The sequence below is a fragment of the Podarcis liolepis genome (genome assembly GCF_965112155.1).
Source record: "Podarcis liolepis genome assembly, chromosome: 2".
NCBI classification, from domain to species: Eukaryota; Metazoa; Chordata; class Lepidosauria; order Squamata; family Lacertidae; genus Podarcis; species Podarcis liolepis.
In genome coordinates, this window is record NC_139555.1 from 61,611,744 (window position 1) to 61,631,829 (window position 20,086).

At 42.5% G+C, this 20,086-nt stretch overlaps 1 protein-coding gene across 6 annotated transcripts in view; it reads right to left on the reverse strand.

Annotated features, from left to right (window-relative positions):
- ADAMTS2 (ADAM metallopeptidase with thrombospondin type 1 motif 2) overlaps window positions 1–20,086 on the reverse strand; it is a 308,871-nt gene that overhangs the window by 108,220 nt on the left and 180,565 nt on the right. For all 6 annotated transcript variants that reach the window (XM_083487964.1, XM_083487961.1, XM_083487963.1 and 3 more), the window contains one exon: window positions 7,999–8,152. In XM_083487964.1, the coding sequence (XP_083344090.1) occupies window positions 7,999–8,146 (148 nt within the window). In that variant the 5' untranslated portion in view covers window positions 8,147–8,152. The remainder of the gene's footprint in view (window positions 1–7,998; window positions 8,153–20,086) is intronic.

Genomic DNA, 20,086 nt, shown 5'->3' on the forward strand with positions numbered 1-20,086 from the left:
ACACACACAGTAGGGGTTTAAATCCCACTGAAATCAACAGGAGTTCCTTCTGAGTAAATATTTATTTATATAATGTATAAACCACCCATATTGTGGTGGTGTACAAAAAAGAAAAGAAATGAAAACAAAATAAATATTGCAAAGTGCAAACACTAAAAATATACAAAATCCTTCTGTAAAACCAAAAGAAGCAGCAATGCTACTCTGAAAAAAATACTGATGGAATAAAATAGTCTTAAGAAGTCACCTAAAAAAAACCAAAGTGTTGGTACCATGCAATTACCCTGTGGCACCTAAAAGTACACTTGCCAGACACTACCCAGTGCCACTCTCTGAAACTAGCCTCAGAGTTAGGAGTGGAACCACTGCAACACTGTGGTCAACGGTGTCAAAAGCCACACAGCGATTCAGTAATAGCAACAGGGGGTCTATTTCTCAATAAAAGTGATCCATCAGGGGACCGAGGCAGATTCAGTCCCAAAGCCAGACCTGAACCAGAATGGTATGGCTCACAATAGTATCAATGCCTGTAGCTGGGTCACCAATACCCTCTCACCCATTTCCCCCAAAGAGGAGGTATTAGTGATTGGGCAGTAGTTGTCAAATACCACAGGGTGAGCTTTTTTTAAAGGAATGCTACCTTTTTTAAGGCAACCAGGGCCATAGAGACACATTCACTGTGCTCTGTACCCACACAGTCAACACTTCCCTCATCAAACTAACATTTGTTTGTTTGTTTGTACCCTATATTTGTAGATTTCAGGGTGGGTCACAACATAATATTGCAATATAAAAAACACAAAATACATAATAAAAATAAGAAGAACTTTAATCAGCCATGAGGGGCAGGAGTCCCCAAAGCATGAGATCAGCTGTTTATTTGAAAGCAACTTGTCCACAATATCTGGTCACATCAACCGAAACTGATCCCACATCAAATCAGGTTGGGCATCAGGCACATCTCTAGATTTGCTATAATAACAGTGTCAAGGTCAATGCAGAGGCAAAAAACCCCCTTTGCCTTCAAACCGCCTAGCCAAAATGTCATAGCAGATATTCAGATAGCTGAAGTTCACATCTACCAAAGCTGGTAATAGATAATAGACCACCCTAAAGAGTTTTACCAGGTTACTTAGGGTTGCAAAGATCTTCTTCACTGCCACATAGAAGGCACAATGTTGTGCTCTAATTCATGTTTGGTCAGCTTCATCATCATCATTAATATTATTACTATTACCATCCATCAGGGAACCTGAAGTGCATTGAATTCCCCCAACAGACCTGGGTTTAAGGAATATTTTGTATTGCAACAAACCAAAGCTTAGATCTTAATTAAGGTCTAATACCAAGAAACGTTACAAATCAACCAAAAATGGTGAGTAAAGATGCAGATTTTGTTGCATAATCAGCTTGTGAAAACATATATTTTATAATGGACTCCAGCTTTCCACCCATGCTCTATGATCACCTCTCTTGTGTTTCTTTCCCTTTGTTTACAAGCACTCTTTAAAGGAGATAGCTATCCACTCAAAGTACATAATGCATAGCAGGTGAAAATGTCATGCCAGGTATGTGTATTCACCAAATATGTGAATGCCTCATTATTAAGATATGACTGAATGCTCACCATCTATTGCCCAGACAGAATTCCATTTTTTCTGGAAAACATTTATTCATAGGTTTTGGGGACAAAGTTAAGTTTGCTCAGGTATTAAATTATTATTTCTTAAATGGGGGAAGAAAGAGCTCTTCAAACTGAGTTTTAACAGCACGCATGAAAGGATAAAAAACAAATAAAGCAAGCAAGCAGTGAAAGGCTCAATCCATCTTGCCACATTATCTGAACTATGAGAATAGAACCCCTGTGATGTATCCAAAGTCTGGTGACAAAACCGCTTCAAAGCTTCTATTTATTTTTTAGGAAAAGAAGCTTCATCAGCCACCTTGGTGGTTAGCAATAGTGACAGCCGTTGGCCTAACAATCCCTTGAGACTCATTTCCTCAGAAGAGCATAACCCTGCTTCTTATTCAGGGGAGCTGAATCACAGCAAAATTTGCAATCCATCTCATCCCTGAGAAAGCTCTGTGAATCTGCAAACTGAAATTCAGAGGAGGCAGGAGGAGGAGGAAGAGTGAAGGCAGGAGAAAGACAGGTGTATTTATCATACACATACAATACAGGAAGGATACAACAAAATATTGTCCCTGCTGCCTTACTGAGTGCACAATAAGAGAACTCTCATTAATCACCAGGGGTACGCACTGAAAGGGAAATATTGACTGGATTTGAGGAAATGTCGGTTTTCTAATGGAACAATTCCTTTTTAAAGGTAACTGGCAGAGTTTCTTTAAATTAGAATGGCCAGCAGCCAGCCCTCTAGCCAATTTATAAGTCATTTCAGGAATTCCAGAGAAATATACATTTTAAGGAAAACATATGCATTGGTTTCTTAAAAGTAATGTACATACTTTAGAAAAATCAATAGCATTTGTCAGGCTGAGAGACTTTGATGAAAGAGTTATTCGCCTCAAACATCTCTGAGATCTACAGAAAGTTGTCTCAGTTTTTATAACTTTGCAGCAGCTTATTTTCCTACCACATGAAAACATGGTGGCATATATTTAAACATCAGATTTGGAGATGATTGCTTAGTGTTGCTGTATATCAAGCTGTAATGAAATCCATTAATATAGTGGTCACACACATATAAACCGAAAGACAGTGTTGCACCACAAGACAGCATTGTCCAAAGTTATATGAGGACTAATCCAATTTGAGTGACCGGCCCTCTCCTTCAATCACTTCAGTTATTCTTGGGGGGAGTGGCCATAGCTGAATGGTAAAGCACATGCTTTGCATGCAGAATGTTTCAGGTTAACCCCCTAGTGTTTCTAGTTTAAAAGGAACCAGCTAGCTGGAGCTATGAAAACCCTCTGGCTGACATCTCAGAAACCCACTGCCAAACAGACCCAACAATACTGGGCTAGAGGAACTGATGGTCTAACTTGCTGTAAGTAGTTGCAAACAGTGAGGTGGGGTAGAGCCACCCTCCTGAAACCAACATCACTGCAGCTTACCTGGACCGTGGTTTGGTGGGACAAGGTGGTGTGGATGGTGCTCCTGCCCTTGCACCCACACAGGCTTGATCTCACTGCTGCCCTGCCCCACACCAGCATCATCCAGTGATGCCAATAGCTACTGGCTACAAGGCCATTTTGTATGTTTGTGCCTACCATGAAAGCCAGCCTTCTACTGGTAGAAATAACTGTTGAAATCATGTTCTTGAGAAGCAACTCTCTCAAGTCCAAATGTTAACTGAGGGACCTCAATTGTTCAGTGAGCTATGGAATTGGAGCTCTCAATGAATATGATGGTATCCAAAGCATGGTGGGTTTATCTTGATTCTTATACCAAATCAGAAGCAGGTTAGGATGAGAATGGGCAGAACCCACCTGGCAAATACCATTCAGCTTACGTAAAGCATTTCGCTTTCCACTGAAATTCAGCACAGGTTTCCTGCAAGCAGAAACTTTTAAATTCACCTCGACATTTGATTTCTAAGAAGAAGAAAACCTTTACCTACAGTATTGAGAAACATGGTGGCAACCCTGATTAAGGTGTCATCACCCAATTCAAATTAAATTTATTTATTTAGACCATTTCTATCCCACCCTGAACAAAAGACCTTAGGGCAGAAGACAACGTTTCAATGAAATACAATATTCAAACCAGACAAGTCTCACAAACAGTCTCAAAGTGTTGCTATGGCTTTCAGGGCTACTGGAACTTTAATTAACAGCTTCCTTTTTGATTTCTTAAGTGACTAGTTGGTGGCTTCCTGTCCCTTCATCACCAGCTGTGACTACTTAATTTTTCTTCCTTAGTCAGTTCACGTTCCCTGCAGTCAGAGTGTGTGTTGCGCACATGCACTTAAATTACTGGTTTCTTTTTTGTAGCTAGAGCAAGGGCTCACTAATTATTTTTAATTTTATTAGCACAATTTTGCAGTTATAATCATAAACATAAAATAATCAATTGTTCTGGCTGTAAAGTGCCAAAAATAATTAAAGCTCTTCATGTCCCCACCAGCAACATATCACTGCAAATCCTCCTTACAAATAATTTTCCACTTTATGCTTCCATATATTGTCACACTGGATACTAATGTATCAATGTTGTGGAAGCACCATTAATAATGGTGCTTGTTGGAACAGGATACTCTAATTTCCCTGGTCCATTAATAAAGTAGTGTTGTGTGAGAAATGCTGGAAATTTTATATCCTTTAGCCTCTTACAATCATTAAGCCAAATACAGATTGCCCTGCCAAGATGCATTTCCTTTTCTCCTGAAACTCATAAAACATTTTGATTAAAGCTGAAATTATCTCCAGCCTGACACAATCTTGCGCCATCCTATTAGCATATGTTTTCTCCAAGCACATTCCATTTCTTTAAAAGGATAAATCTCTTTTTAAAATTGATGGGAAAGGTTCTCTTGATGTGCCTAGTGTTTTGAGGGAGTCCAAATTCTGTGCAACAGATGGAACAGTTTTGTGTGCCGTGGAATGTAGGGGCCTGATAGAATATGGGTCAGAGAATAACGCTCATAGAGATTGCTGCAAATAAGAGCAGCCTACGCCACACTAATATTAGGCTACTATTCTTGAGAGACATTTTCCCAACTAAGGTGGCTGATGCCCTAACCTGAAGGTTGCTGTTCAACTGGCTTTTCTTCAGCAACACTGTCCTAGTTGAAATAAAATTAATGGGACAAATCATAAAAGCACAGTGATTAATACAACTGCACTATTAAGAATGGGATGCAAAAGACAGCACATACAAAAAATGAACAATATGGTTGTCATGGAAAAGGCATAGCTTTGCTCTTTATCACAGTAAAGAGCAAGATGCCTTAATATATCTTTGGAATTCATCACTACCAACAAAGTTCTGGTTCCCATGTGCCATGAGTTTAACTATTCATTTACCTGATAATTTCAAGGCACAGACACAGTTCAACTAATTTAGCAGGTACAACCACATCAGAATCTATAGACCTCAAAATTCAGGAAATTTGGTGACTTTCATTTCACTGCTGGAGTCTGAGCTGGTGGTGAATGACATGGCAGATAGCTCAATGAAAATGTCAACCCTGTGTGATACACAGCCCCTTAAATTTGGTCAACAGTAGGTTTCTAAATGGGCGTTAATTTCAAGTATCTTCAAAACAGGGTGAGCTGCGCCCTCTGTCATGTATTTCACTCCTCTGCAGAGCCATGGCTGCCAAGGGGTATTAATCTTGAGTGAGCATACAGCAGCCATATCTGAATGAAATTTGTTGATATGGGTAACTACTATTTGCTAAGGAAAATTTATTTTAGCATCTAAGATTTGAAAAAAGTAGTGCCATAAGGTGTGAACCACATTCAAGCTCTTTTGTTTCAAGGGGAAATATGTGCCAATTAAATATTTTTCCAACGCTGAAGTAATCTGTGTAAACACATTATTAACGCGGCAATCTACATCAGAGGAATTTCAGCAACTTAAGATATGCGCTGGTTACATGGGCAGCCCAGGCATATGGCCCCGCAGAGTGCTGTGCTCTTTGCACAGATTCAAGTTAGTCAGTGTACTGCTCTTACCAGCAGTTACTCAGCACCACAATAGCAGTGCTTCAGTTTATTGATTCACCAGGAGCTGGGGGCTGAAGTAGCATGGGAGAGAAGATGCACAGACCCCTTCCTTCTAACATGCAGATAAACCCCCATGAAATGTTTATTTCCCCCCATGCAACAGATTGATCTGCTGAAACTCCCCTTTCTGCCCTGGCTCCTCATCTTGCTTGGGGGAATAAACCACACAAATATAGGTTTTGTGCAACTTGATGCTTGTGTGTCTGCGAAATACAGGTGAGGGGCTCATGCCACTCCTTCACTGCAAGATTTTGCCGCTGGCTGAATATATTAACTGGGTCCAGGGGGGAAGAAAACGGCAAGTGCCAATAAGGGCAACTGCTCCCAAAGCACCCAAAACAAATCACAGAATCACACCTCTGAAAACTCTCCTAGCAACTGCAAATGAAAAAGCACCCAATTTCTATTTAGCAGCACTGGAACTGCATGGCTGGCAATGCTTAACCCAGTACCCCATTGCCCCAATCATCCCCCAACTTACAGATTGTGGCCAGTAAACCTACCGTGATCAGGAGGAGGAGGAAGAGCTCTAACAGTTCAGATGGGAAGCACAAGTTCAAACAAACAGTGCAATTCTCCCATCTCAGCTCTAACACCTTCCACAGCCTATGATTCCTGAACAATGCACAACTGTACAATGTCATCAACTCTACTGGCACTGCTTGGTGATAGGCTTCCCACTGCCCCTGTGCTGTGTGCCCTTTCATCTTTGTTCCCCATAATCGCTTCACCTTCTTTCCCTATATGGCTAATTGGGGAGCAACAGGTGCTCATTGGGACTATGAACTCAGCACCATGGTGGCTTTTTCATTTAGTGATTCTTCTCCTATGCAATAGGTGATTCTGATCTTAGAAAAACAGAATGGATGCTGGCCCAACATGTTCCACAAAACTTGCTTTTCCTGGTAGAACATAGGAAGCTGCTTCATACAAGGTCAGTTTATTCATGGCTGGGATAGCTCGGTTGATAGAGCACGAGACTCTTAATCTAAGGGCCCTGGGTTTGAGCCCCACAATGGGCAAAATATTTCTTCATTGAAAGGGGCTGGACTAGATGACCAACTCAACTCCAACTCAACAATTCTAGATTCTATTATCAGCCTAGCTCAATATTATCTAGTCTCACTGCCGGCAGCAAAAGGAAGTCTTTCCTCCTGCTTGCTGATCCTTTCAAGGGCAGACACTAGGGATTGAACATGGGACCTTACGCATGAAAAACATGTGCTCCACCAATGAGCTATAGCACCTTTTCAAGATACTACACCACTCTGGCCTCTCACTGTCTGCTGCTTGACACCTTGCCAGTCTGACCCTGAACATCCACCAGCAGCAAGATGACATGCAAGGGAGAAAGTCTTTAATCAGATAGATAGATAGATAGATAGATAGAGGTAAAGGAAAAGGACCCCTGGACGGTTAAGTCCAGTCAAAGGCGACTATGGGGTTGCGGTACTCATCTCGCTTTCAAGCCAAGGGAGCCGGCGTTTGTCCACAGTTTTCCAAGTCATGTGGCCAGCATGACTAAACCGCTACTGGTGCACGGAAGACCGTGACGAGTGCCAGAGCACACAGAAACACCGTTTACCTTCCCTATAGGTACCTTCCCGGTACCTATTTATCTACTTGCACTGGCATACTTTCAAACTGCTAGGTTGGCAGAAGCTGGGACGGAGCTCACCCCGTCGTGGGGATTCGAACCGCCGACCTTCTGATCAGCAAGCCCAAGAGGCTCAGTTGTTCAGACCACAGTGCCACCCACGTCCATACACACACACACACACCACTTGACAGTGAAATGTATGAACAGCATCTACTGCATAAGGTTGTGCTAGAGGTGATACAAAACACTCAATCAGTGGTGATTCTTGCCCATATATAAGCATCATAGCATCGCTGACTGCTACATGAGCATGTGCTAACAGACACAGACCTCAGCACCCCTACCCTGCAGTATGCCATGCCAGTTTATATGTAGTGGAGCTGCATTTTTCCTTCCCAACTGTAAAGGTCTCCATTGCTCAACCGTTTCATGACTGGCCTATGCTGCCTATTTCCAACATCGAAAGAATCAAAAGTCTGTTCAGGAAGATGCTGGTTGCTACCATGCTAATTTAACTTTGACTCATATCCCCCAAGCCCCAGTTCCTGCAAATCTTCCAAACAGTAAAAAGCTGAAACATAGAATGGAGACAGAAGGAATTTCTCCCATCAAAGACACAAGCAGATTAACAATTATACTGGCCATTGGACGCATGCTTTTAGCTGAGCTTTAAACATCACTTGTCATTAGCATCTCAGCCTTACCTCTATGCTGGATACCTGGTTGCTCGCTAGGAAGCGTTTTCTTGGCGGCTGCCCTGCGATACACCACGTGGGTCCTCCCTTCCTCCTCCTCCTGCTTCCCCTTCTGCAGAGGTTCAATGAAGAACTCGTCCTTGTCTGTGCGAATCATGCCAGCCTGAAGTGACAGGGTAAAGATTGAACATTTCAGATTACTGCCCATGCAGCAGCGGACATTTTGAATAAGACTTCACAATATGCTTAAGCACACTTTAGCACTCCCCAGAGAGCAGTTAGGATGCAGAGAGTAAGCAAGGTGAATTCTTTATTAGATACAACATCAGTCTCTCAGCTCGACAAGGAAGGACAACGGTGACACATCTGACTGAAGGGATTTCTCCTGGAATCTAATTAACAAGGACTGGGATCCAAATATACGGGAGGAAAGAGAGTCGTGATCAGAACACCCCTCCAATGGAAGAATGCTACCAGGTGGAGATGCTGGTAGATGCTCTACTACTAAGTTACAGCCTTGACACCTTTCAAAATACTTTAAAAAAAAAAACAACACCTGAAAATTCAAACAAATATAAGAACAGGGTAGGGTGACTTTCTGGGGATGTTCCTGGTAAACATTTCAGGGAGGGTCCCAAGCATCTTTTTGTTGCAGGCATGTTCGCAAGCAAAATTTGACACAGCTAATTGAGTTCTGCTCTGATGATATATAAGCACCAAGGTAACTGAATTGTAAAGCCCCGTCATGCAACTTCCCAATGTAATTTAGATAGATTCCACATTCAACACAAGAAGAAAGGCATCAGGGCAAGACCAGCCGAAATGATTAACAAGCACTGAACTGAGGAGGCAGAGTTTGATTTCATTTATTTATTTTTAACTATTAGGGCAAGGAAATGTCAACCTGAAATGTAATTCTACTTCAGATTTCTGCACCTGACGGTAACCGAGTTTGCAAAACAGTGCGTGAATGCTTAGCAAATATGGCCTGAAAAGGACTTCCATGTTCAGACAAAAGAAAACCCCAATTGTTTCACATTTAAATCTCAGCAGTGAGACAAAACAATTCAGGATGGGTTCTGTATCATAATGCCTTCCCACCCCACTCCAAGTACTTCTGCTGGAGACCTTTTATGATAAGGCACGATAGATATTTCCCTCCTAATGTCAACAAGCAGTTGATACAAACTGAAAACATGATCCATCCATAGTTGTAGCCTTTTAATTTTAATGGGACCATGAAGGTTACTGCAGCAATTATGGCATGGATGAGGAGGAGAAAGAGGAGGGGGCCTGTCCAGATGAGGGCAACCTACCTGGCAAAAGATTTAGTGTCTACTGGCACTGCCGAGATGGGGCAGAAAGACTGGCAAGTGAGTAAGATGCCAACACCCATTTCAGCTGCTACTTGATTTTACATACTGAGAACAGGATATCTATGGGAGGCCATACAAGGGAACAGTGCCATGGTAGGAGGACAGCTATACTAAGGATATGGGTGGTATGGAAATGCAATGCTAACTGCAAAAGCTCACGCGAAGAGCTTGCCCTGAGATTTGATGGCAAGACAGCCTGCAAGAGATTTGCCAGCAAAAAGTATTTCTACTGGCTTCCTTCCCAAACTGATTAGACTCCCCATCCCTTCTTTTCCAAATATCTGTGCCAAGATTGTCAAGGACTCGGCAGCTTCCTGCAGCAAAGGGATGCTTGAATTGATTGACATCGGCAAAGATTATGTGAAAGAACTAGACTCTATGGAAAGCTCCATGGACTTAACCCCACCAACAGTTACACATGGCTAAATTCCACTGGCTTAACTGAGACTTTTGCATGAGTAATTGGACAGCATTCTCTAATGGGTGCCTATTATGCCCCTTCCCCATTATTCAGGCCTGTATGCCCCCCTCAATATATCCACAGTTGAGCCACAAATGTCTACTGGCATCTCCAGACTCATCAGCTCCAAGTCAGGTGGGTTGCAACATGAGCATGAGCTCAGCCAGTCATCTTCCACCCTCTCCATTTTATTTACATGCTAGGAATCTATACGTATTATTTCCTGGAGTAGTTTTGTGTATTGGTTTAAAAGCAGAGAATAATGCTGTTATGGGCTTTAAAAACAGCAAAGTAAGTAGAAAGAAATAATGAAACAACTTTTGCCCTCTAGATATACAAACAAAAGCAGACCCACAAACAAAAGCAGGAAGGTCTAGCACCCTACAACTGAACAGGATATTTTAAAAAAACAACAACACAGCTTTGACAAAAAAGACCATAATTTGTTACCCAGGGGTATGTGACACTCACTTGGAAAGTAAAATGCAGTTTGTTCAGGTTGAATGCAACTGGATACTGGAGGAGAGAGGGAATCATATGCTAAACTGAAGAGGCTATGCATTCATACGCAAAGGTGAGATAACTGTGGAATAATCCCAAGGTGTGCTGTATTAAAAATAAAACAAAATACACCACATTTTTTCTCTTTGATTAGTTCACTTCAAGACCAAGGAGTTTTTAATCACACTACATGGGTTAATTAGCTTCCCAAAGCCTGGATATCTGTGCTATCATTGACTGTTTCTTACAAATGGTTCCCTGCCCACCTACAGTTGTGAATACAGCCATCTCAGTGATGTTCACCAAGTTGTGCCTATTAAACAAATATTTATGCTCTAATTATCACTGTAAGTTTCTCAACTCGTTGACATTGCACCTTACAATTTTCTCTTTGAAATATCTGCCACATATGCTTTGTGGCTTGAGACTAAAAAAGCATGTGCCACCAAACATGTATTAGTCTTTAAAGAAACCACAAGACTCTTAGATCATTAGATCATGCCTTGCTTTTGTTGCCACTTCTTCCTACAGCCTTGTCTCTCTCCCAGATGTGCCTTACGGATGCCCTAGGATATGCATAATCGTATGCATAAACCAGGGATTGTCAACCTGGTCCCTACTGCCCACTAGTGGGTGTTTCAGGATTCTAGGTGGGCAGTTGGGGGTTCTACAACACAAGCTGAATCCTTCCATCGAGCACCCCTGATATAAACCAATAAATAAACCACAACAATGAAGGCCAGTGGGGCCACTGGATCTTAAGGAAGTATGGGGCAGCAACAGTGAGCAGTAACAACAGACAGCTCAGACTGAAACGCGTACTTGGTGCAATCTCTGCTCCACAATCCAATAAACACAGCATTTCCACAAATCCTTTTTTCGTTCTCCCACAAATCTTTCATCAGAATCAGAGCACAAAAATCAACCTTCAAGCATGGCTGGCTGTTTTTTAAATTTTAATCTTGAACTGAAGGAACTTGAGTCTGAACCTCAGCTTTTTCTCACATCCTTGAGAGGAGTGTTGTCAATGACATCACATCAGCAATTTGCAGAGGGACTCAAGATAGCGCTTGAATGACACAGATAGAAAAACACTGAGTTTTCTCTTGATTTCTGTTTATTGGCCTTATATGCCCGAGTCCTTTGCCAGCTTCCACTCACCTTTCTCAATTAGCATGGTAACTTAATTTATATATAGTTTGCTGAACTATGGTTTGTGCGTGTGTGGTTTTTTAGGGCTATCTGTCAGAGTCCTGCATGGCTTTATTTTCCCATTTCTGCACCCAGGATTACTGCAAGAAATTCTAGATTTTTTGGAAGATGACGAGGGAATTAAGATTATATGTGTGCACCACTCACATCCTATGCTTCTCACCATTTATCAACCAGGGCCAATGAACAGCACCATGACCCACCTCCAAGCCGGATTAATGTTTTTTGATGCAGGAAAACACACCTTGTGGTGCAGCCAGGTTTTATATTACAACAAGTGGCATAACAGGTGTGACAAGCGCATTGGCGCAGCAGAGAAGGTGTTGGCTATTGCGGGAATGCCGCCTTGCCTATGATGAATTCTTTCCTTCGCTGCTTCCATACTTGTCCCAGGGTTGTTTGTACCAAGAATAATGTCTGAAAAGCACCTAGATTAAATATCACTGCTGCTCATTATAAAGTTATAGCAATTTCCTTACAATGACTAGATGACTAAAACAGAGAAGCCACATTCTGCTTTCAGCACTAGCAAGGTAATGCTCAGCAAAGATTCAACAAAATCACTGGAGTGCTTCTGGAATAGCTCCATAAGACTGAAATCGGCATTAGGCCTTGGAAACATTAAAATTCCAGCTGCTGAAATAAAGGAATAAGACAGCTCAGAAATATCTGCAAATACTACTGCTCCTTGTGTTTTCTTCTGGCTGTATCAAGACCTGTAATTAAATAAAGGTGCAGAGAGCGTTCGTGAATATGTCTCCAGTGGTCAAAACTGCATCAAGGATGTTATACTTTTTGGTTCTGTTTCTACTTCATGCTAATTTATCTTTCTTTATTTGCTTACTTTTTTCTAACTTACTGTCCAGTTCAAAGTAAAGCAGGATAAAAATCAATAGTTATTTCGTGTTAATGGGCTTTTATTGGCAAATAGTATTTCTCTTTGCACTCAAATATTTCATGTATTGTATTTGGTTCAGATTAATTTTTTTTAATTATTATTTCATACATTTGAGTGCCATGTAGGATCATACCCATCAATGTCTCTGTCTAATTGAGTTGCTGTGTTCATTAGTCACAGGCTGACAGCAAAACAGGTTTTTTTAAGGCCATAACTATTAAGTCATTCACTTCAATAATCTATGCTGAACCTCTGAAGTTATCAATCGAGAGTAACTGTATAGTGTCATATAATCCTGGTTTACAGGATACTGATCAAAGTGAATGGAGCAGGGAGCAGAGGTTTCTAAACTGGGGTCCACATCAGTTAATACAGTTACAAACCATACAGCATCTAGCACAGAGTATTAGAATCATAGAATCATAGAGTTGGAAGAGACCACAAGTGCCATCGAGTCCAACCCCCTGCCAAGCAGGAAACACCATCACAGCACTCCTGACATATGGTTGTCAAGCCTCTGCTTAAAGACCTCCAAAGTAGGAGACTCCACCACACTCCTTGGCAGCAAATTCCACTGTCAAACAGCTCTTACTGTCAGGAAGTTCTTCCTAATGTTTAGGTGGAATCTTCTTTCTTGTAGTTTGGATCCATTGCTCCGTGTCCACTTCTCTGGAGCAGCAGAAAACAACCTTTCTCCCCCCTCTATATGACATCCTTTTATATATTTGAACATGGCTATCATATCACCCCTTGACCTCCTCTTCTCCAGGCTAAACATGCCCAGCTCCCTTAGCCAATTCCTCATAAGGCATCGTTTCCAGGCCTTTGACCATTTTGGTTGCCCTCCTCTGGACACGTTCCAGTTTGTCAGTGTCCTTCTTGAACTGTGGTGCCCAGAACTGGACACAGTACTCCAGGTGAGGTCTGACCAGAGCAGAATACAGTGGCACTATTACTTCCCTTGATCTAGATGCTATACTCCTATTGATGCAGCCCAGAATTGCATTGGCTTTTTTAGCTGTCGCGTCACACTGTTGGCTCATGTCAAGTTTGTGGTCAACCAAGACTAAAATGGCTGTTCCTCTTGTTGCTTCTCCCACTTTCTGGACAATGAAGTTGTCTGCAAGGCCAGTGAGGAATCTGTTTGACCTTATGCTCTTGGCTGAGTTTGACATCCAACAAATATCCGGGTAATTGAAGTCCCCCATTACTACTATCTCCCTTCCTTTTGCATGCTTGGCCAATTACTACAACAGGTAGAAAAATAATTAAGTGGTCCCCCAAGGCCCTCAGCAATTTCCAAGTGCTCCATGGCGGGGGGGGGAGGTTGGGAACCACTGATGTGAACAGCTCTCTTCCCCCCAACGTGGTTTTGGTTTTGGGATGCAGTATTGATCACCAGTGCAATGTATGTCAAAGGGAAGTATAAAAGCTACCCCCAAGATTTTAGATTCGCCAGTGACCTTTACAAGCCAAATAGTCCAAGGCTATGTACACATTCCCATCTACTCTGCATGCAGTGCACCCCAGCGCTGGTTTGGGAAAGCAGTGTACACAAGACGCGTGTCACAATCCATTATCTATCCCATCATCTCTTATTAAATATTGTGTTTTGATGCATTTTCCTCCAAACCAGCTTCGATCCACATTGAACTTCAGCACAACTAAGCTGCATTTAAAGCTGGTAGTGTGTACATGGCTTACATCTGCAAACCTCCTTCTCTAAACTAAATTGACCTACTGATATTAGCCCAAGGGAAGCATTTTTCCCCATTTTCAACTAGGGCAAATCCCCTTTCCTGACTTTAACACATTCCCCCTTTTCCTGGGTCATTTCCACTGCTGTAATCAACCACATTAAAAAACCACAGTGAACAGGGTGTGTATGTGTGGGTGTGTGATAGCTCAGCCCCTTCGAATGCTACCAATTCCTTATGAATTCACTTGGCTTTCTTTAAAAGTTTAATTTGCTGGTGTGTTTGGAATTGACAGCAATCTCCAGTTTTGCAGCTTGAGGTCCTACCGCTAATTAAATGTCTCCTCTGGCTGAACAGCCAGCAAGTGCCTTAATTGTCTCCTCATTCACATTCACATCACAGCTTCATGTTCTAGACCCGTAATGAAGGAAGCCTGCACAGCTTCTACAGCTGCTTCTCAAACGCTCCAGAGTGCAGACCCATCCTGTAGCCCCAGTTTTAATTAACGTTCGTTTCCTGCCCATTCTCACTACATAAGCAGAGTAGTACCTCTTCTTTTTTAACACATGCAGTGAGGCAAAGAATGACATGTGCCTTCACTTGCATTTGATGTTATGGTGGATGAGAAAACCTAACAGATGTACGGTATGGAAAAATTATACAAAATACTACTGTAAACCCCTACAAATGCTGACCTATATGTAAGAATAAAGCTAGTCTTTGATTTCTATTAGCATGACCGTAGTCAACCTGTGGATGTGAAGAGGAGAACTCAGAGTAGACAAAGCTGGGGACACTGACAGTGAGCAAAAGACCTCTTAAGGCCTTAGGAGGAATACTGTTGAAATGAATTGGGCATGCATTGCACAGCTCAATTTGAGGATCAGGCCTCCAGGTTCTTACACGTTAAGAAGCTATGACTCCAGGCCCTACAAACTCCATGGTCTGTGCCTGGGAATTAAGTCTAGGGAGCAATACATAACATGTATTGGTCCTTGGGCAACTGCTGTGATGTCAGCATCCTGGCAGAACCCGTAGTATATACCTGCCCTGGGTCCTCATTTAATGCATAAGCTACTTGGTCAGCATGCAGCCCGATACTGTGAGTGTGTCATAGTCTTGCAGTGCTAGCAGCATGGTGTGGATGTATATGGGTTAAAGGGTCAAGCCCTTTATGCATGGGCTTCACAGACAATTACTCGGGGTGAATAGCTCACCAAGTGGTTACCTGAGGAACAATGACAACAAATGCATAAAAACTGAAGTCGGGGCAGGGGGCGGGGAATGCAGTTGGAACTAGTAATCTCTTAAAACTCATCCCCTCTACCCACTTCCATCTGACAACATTCCAACACATGCATCCTCTCCAAACTGTTGTTCGATGCTCTCCCTCCAACTTCCCCCTCCCACTTAGGGCCTGAACATTCTCTGCTCCAAGCAATCCCCTCCCTCCAACCATAAAGCCCAAACAAGGATCATTGTATGCACATGTTTATCTCCCATGTGTCAATGGCATTTATTCCCAAGGCTAAGGCTGAAACCTGTACAGTGGTACCTTGGTTTAAGAACAGCTTAGTTTATGAACAGCTTGGATTAAGAACGCTCAAACCCGGAAGTAGGTGTTTTGGTTTGTGAACTTTGCCTTGGAAGCAGAACATGTTCCGTTTCCTGTTGAGTGTAAATTGAGTCCCCCGCTGCTGTGAGAAAGCACACCTTGGTTTAAGAACGCTTTGGTTTAAGAACAGACTTCTGGAACAGATTAAGTCCATAAACTACTGTACCACTGTACAAGATTTCCCCTCCACACTGACAATGTTGGCTTAAAAATAATGTGCATGATAGCATCTTTCTTTATACGGATTTCTAGAGCCAAAGAAATACTGAATAAACTGTGCAGAATGGAAAACCCATTTCCCCTCCCCTTCTTTAAAGTAACAGAAGCACTGAGAAAGGATTGTAAAGCTTTGGAACCTTCTGCCACATTCTTGCTGGATGTTAGCAGTACCCTGAAGCTATAATATTTATATAGCCTCAGGTTGGGAGGGGGGAGGTGGAGAGGAAGTTTTAAACTCAAGCCATGCGTTTCTTGTATTTCATTTAAAATTCTATAAGCAGACTATTTTCAACCTCCTCCTTTTTTTAATGCATGTTCACACTTGTACAAAGTCCCATTAGGACTGGGAAAGAAAATGTTAAAAATATTATAAAAATATTTCCCAGGGTAACATTGCATTGATCTATTAGTCTGCTTTCTACATTAAGCACAGGGCAACCCTGAGCAAATGAAGTGAGGTGATTTATGTTAGGCTACGTCTTCGCTGCTTATGAAATTTTTACTTTTAGCGGCAATACAGTTTTGACAGGATAGCCCGGTAGCTTGCAATCCAAGCCTCAGAGTGCTCTGCCAGCACAAGCCTCGCGGACCATTGGGCTGTTAGTCGTCTGACAACAATTCATGCTCGGTAAATAATAATGACAGCAGGACTAAACTTTGAAAGCACACGTGGGCCATAAGACTCCGTAGTTAATAGACGTGGGGGTGTGCTTACCATCAGGCCAAAAATTCTCAACACTGAATTGAGGAAACCCAAACCCTCTAGAAATAATGAGTTATGAAAACTAAGAATGCTATCTAATCCCACGGCTCTCAAGCATGCGCACACGCACACACACACACACACACACACACACACACACCATAGTACACCAGTGGATCTTCACAGGGCAAAGTGAGGTATGCATGCATAGATTGAGGTCTGCCAACACAGCAAGGTGGTATTTTTCCTTTCCTCCCCCTCCCCCGCATGCCCCCTAAACTTGTTCCAAGGTTTTCCCCAACCCTCCAGAGCAGATTTAGAGGGGCAGGAGAGGGGAAAAGTCCTCTTGCGTCAGTGGACCTTGTCCAGGGCATGTGGCAATTCAGCCAAATCCTGCCCCAAAATAATAAAATACATAGGATACAATAAAGCAGCAAAAGTTTCAATAGAAACAGTTCAAATTCCTACATATCGTTTATCCATCCCTTTCCTCGCCAGCAGTTTGCCTCACAAGGTACTCCAATGGATGGCTGGAAAATCATATGGGAGATACACACAGGCTTCCTGACCATCTGTGTAAGTTATTTTGTACAATTTTCTTTGTGTTAAAGATTCACGCTTTTGATCAATACGGGTTGGGTATATGTTGTTGGTGTAGCAGCAGCCAAGAGGAGAGGTGCTATATACCAAACCTCCATGCCCTGGAGGGGCTCCCAATTTCCCCCCAAAATTTTCCAAAGGCAACCCAATACATTTCCAAACTCTCCTCAGCAACTAAAAGGGCAGCAGTAGAGGGTTGAGAAAGCAGAGATTGATGAGTCAATGGTTATACGTGCTTCAATGTATGTGCTTGCGAGCACAGAATGACAACTGGCAGCTGAAAGAGAACCAACATCCAACATTTGCAATATGAGCAAAGCAGACAAGGAATTTTGTGGTATCTTGAAGACTAGCAGATTTACTACGCCGCAATGAACCTGTTTGTCTTTAAGTCAAAGGACACTTTGCAAGTTGTCTCTCCTACCTGACCTGATACCCTCGCAAAGGCCTACTGGAAGCAGACACTTGGCTTTTCATGTGCTCTACCAACTTGAAAAGGAGTCTTGCTATTTCCCTCTAAAAACAAAACATTGTGTAATTTATTATTTCAGTAACCGCATGATATTGGAGGATTTCACGTTGCCATCTTCACCACATCTTGGAGGCTCCTAGTGCCATGCAACCAAGGGTAGGCAAGCAGCACAAATGGACACAAGACGGCCCAGGGCCACTGGGCTCCCGCCGCACAGCACACAATGGTCCTGTGGCTCACTGTGACTGTTCCTTTGCACCCTGCTCATGCCTTGAAACTGACAGCACCATTAAAAAAATGCAAAAATGTTGAAATATAGCCTAATGATATGAAGAGTACAAATTCCATCATCAATCTGGTATGTTCCAATTCGATACTTAAAACCAATGAAACAGCAGTGGCCAGCAGGAACCAGGGGATGGTGGTGACTCAGTATGAGCTGTCTGGTGGGGACAAGAGGAGTGGCCAGGCAACTGTGCTGAGCAGAGCTGCAGGTCCACATGCCTGACCTCGCCAACACCACCAGTTTTGGATGGAAGTCAGTCAGGGGTGAAGTCTGCATGATTATGAAGGCAGGACTGGGGGTGCAGGCACCACCACCTTGGGACGGCAACTTATCTGCCAATTAATTAGTAAGCAGCTGGAAGTTGTGGAGAGAAGAAGAAGAAGAAGAAGAGTTTGGATTTGATATCCCGCCTTTCACTCCCTTTAAGGAGTCTCAAAGCGGCTAACAATCTCCTTTCCCTTCCTCCCCCACAACAAACACTCTGTGAGGTGAGTGGGGCTGAGAGACTTCAAAGAAGTGTGACTGGCCCAAGGTCACCCAGCAGCTGCATGTGGAGGAGCGGAGACCCGAACCCGGTTCCCCAGATTACGAGACTACCGCTCTTAACCACTACACCACACTGGCTCTGTGAGGTTTTTCCAACCATCACACCAGTGGGGAAGGGCATCGAGGGCAGCTTACCAACAGAAAACATGGCAGATGGGGTTGTTGCCACCTACTTTCCAGCAAGAAAGCTGCTTGTCCAACAGTAAAAGTAAAATCTACTATATAAAAACTTCATATGACTTCAAAAAATAATAATAGTATCATTGGTAAATGCTGTTGCAGAGTTACATAGATGTTACCGTGGTGTTTCCTCAGAGGGCTGTAACCTAATAATTCTGACCAACCTCCCCATCACCTCATGGACCATAGCAGAGGTATATGCTAGCTAACTTGCCATGTTTCTTTACATTTATCATACACATTGGATTGGTGTGAATTCCTATCGTCAAGTATAAAAAGTGTTGCGTCCCAGAGCCTGTATTACGTTAGATATGAATTAGCCCTGGCAGATTCCTTTTATGACAAATGGAGGTTAATCAGTCAAAGCAGCTGTTCTGGGTTCTTGTGTGCAGTGTTGGCACAGCACACTAATTAATTCATGGCCCTCGTTTCCTCTCAGGGCAGCTTCACCCAGCTTGTTACAGAGGTCACTCGCTACAGAATCAGGACTGCAAAGAGTTAAACAGCAGGTTTTACATTTCACAGAAAATGGAAGGTGTGAAACAACCTTCCTTTTCTTTGGCAAAAAGAAAAAAGAAAGGAAGAAAAAAATGCAGCCTGGCAGCCCACAAGCGCATGCAGGTACTGAATGTTAAAGGGGAAAGAATTATTAAAGAACTGGTGAGAGTGAAAAACGATAAATGTGATAGATCAAGGACCCACAGCTTGATTACTATTGTTGCAAGCTGGGCATAATAATTGCAATTCTGCAAAACAGTATTCTCAATCTTAATCGGAGAATTCTGGAGAGGCAGTGCAAAAAAAAAATCAAGTTCATAAATTTGTTCTTATTAAGATCCTAGGGAGTTGAATTTATCCAATTTCAATGTAAGTCATTACTGCAAAAAAGGGGGTGGGGGAGAAGAGAGCTTAAGCACAGAAAAAAAATCTGCCCTTAGCAGTAAAAAAAAAAAGGCATGCCTATAGCTTTGTGAAGCACACAGGATTTACAAATAAACGCTGGTTTAAAAATCCACCACAGGGTTTCCATAATACTTAGTGTTCAGACATTTTGAAGGCTATTAAACAGGTGAAGCCCAAGCTGAATTATGGATACTGGGGGAGACCGATGTAAATTAATTTAAGCAGCGACAGTAAGGGAAACAGATTCAATTCCATGGATCCACGGAGCTCAAAGTCGTGTACATAGTTCTCCCTTTTCTCATTTTAGGCTCACAACAACCTGTGAGGTAGGTTAGTCTGAGAGATGGTGACTGGTCCAAAGTCACCCAATGAGCTGACCAGGGATGGGAATTTCAGTCTCCCAGGTCCTAGCCCAGCACACTAACCAGT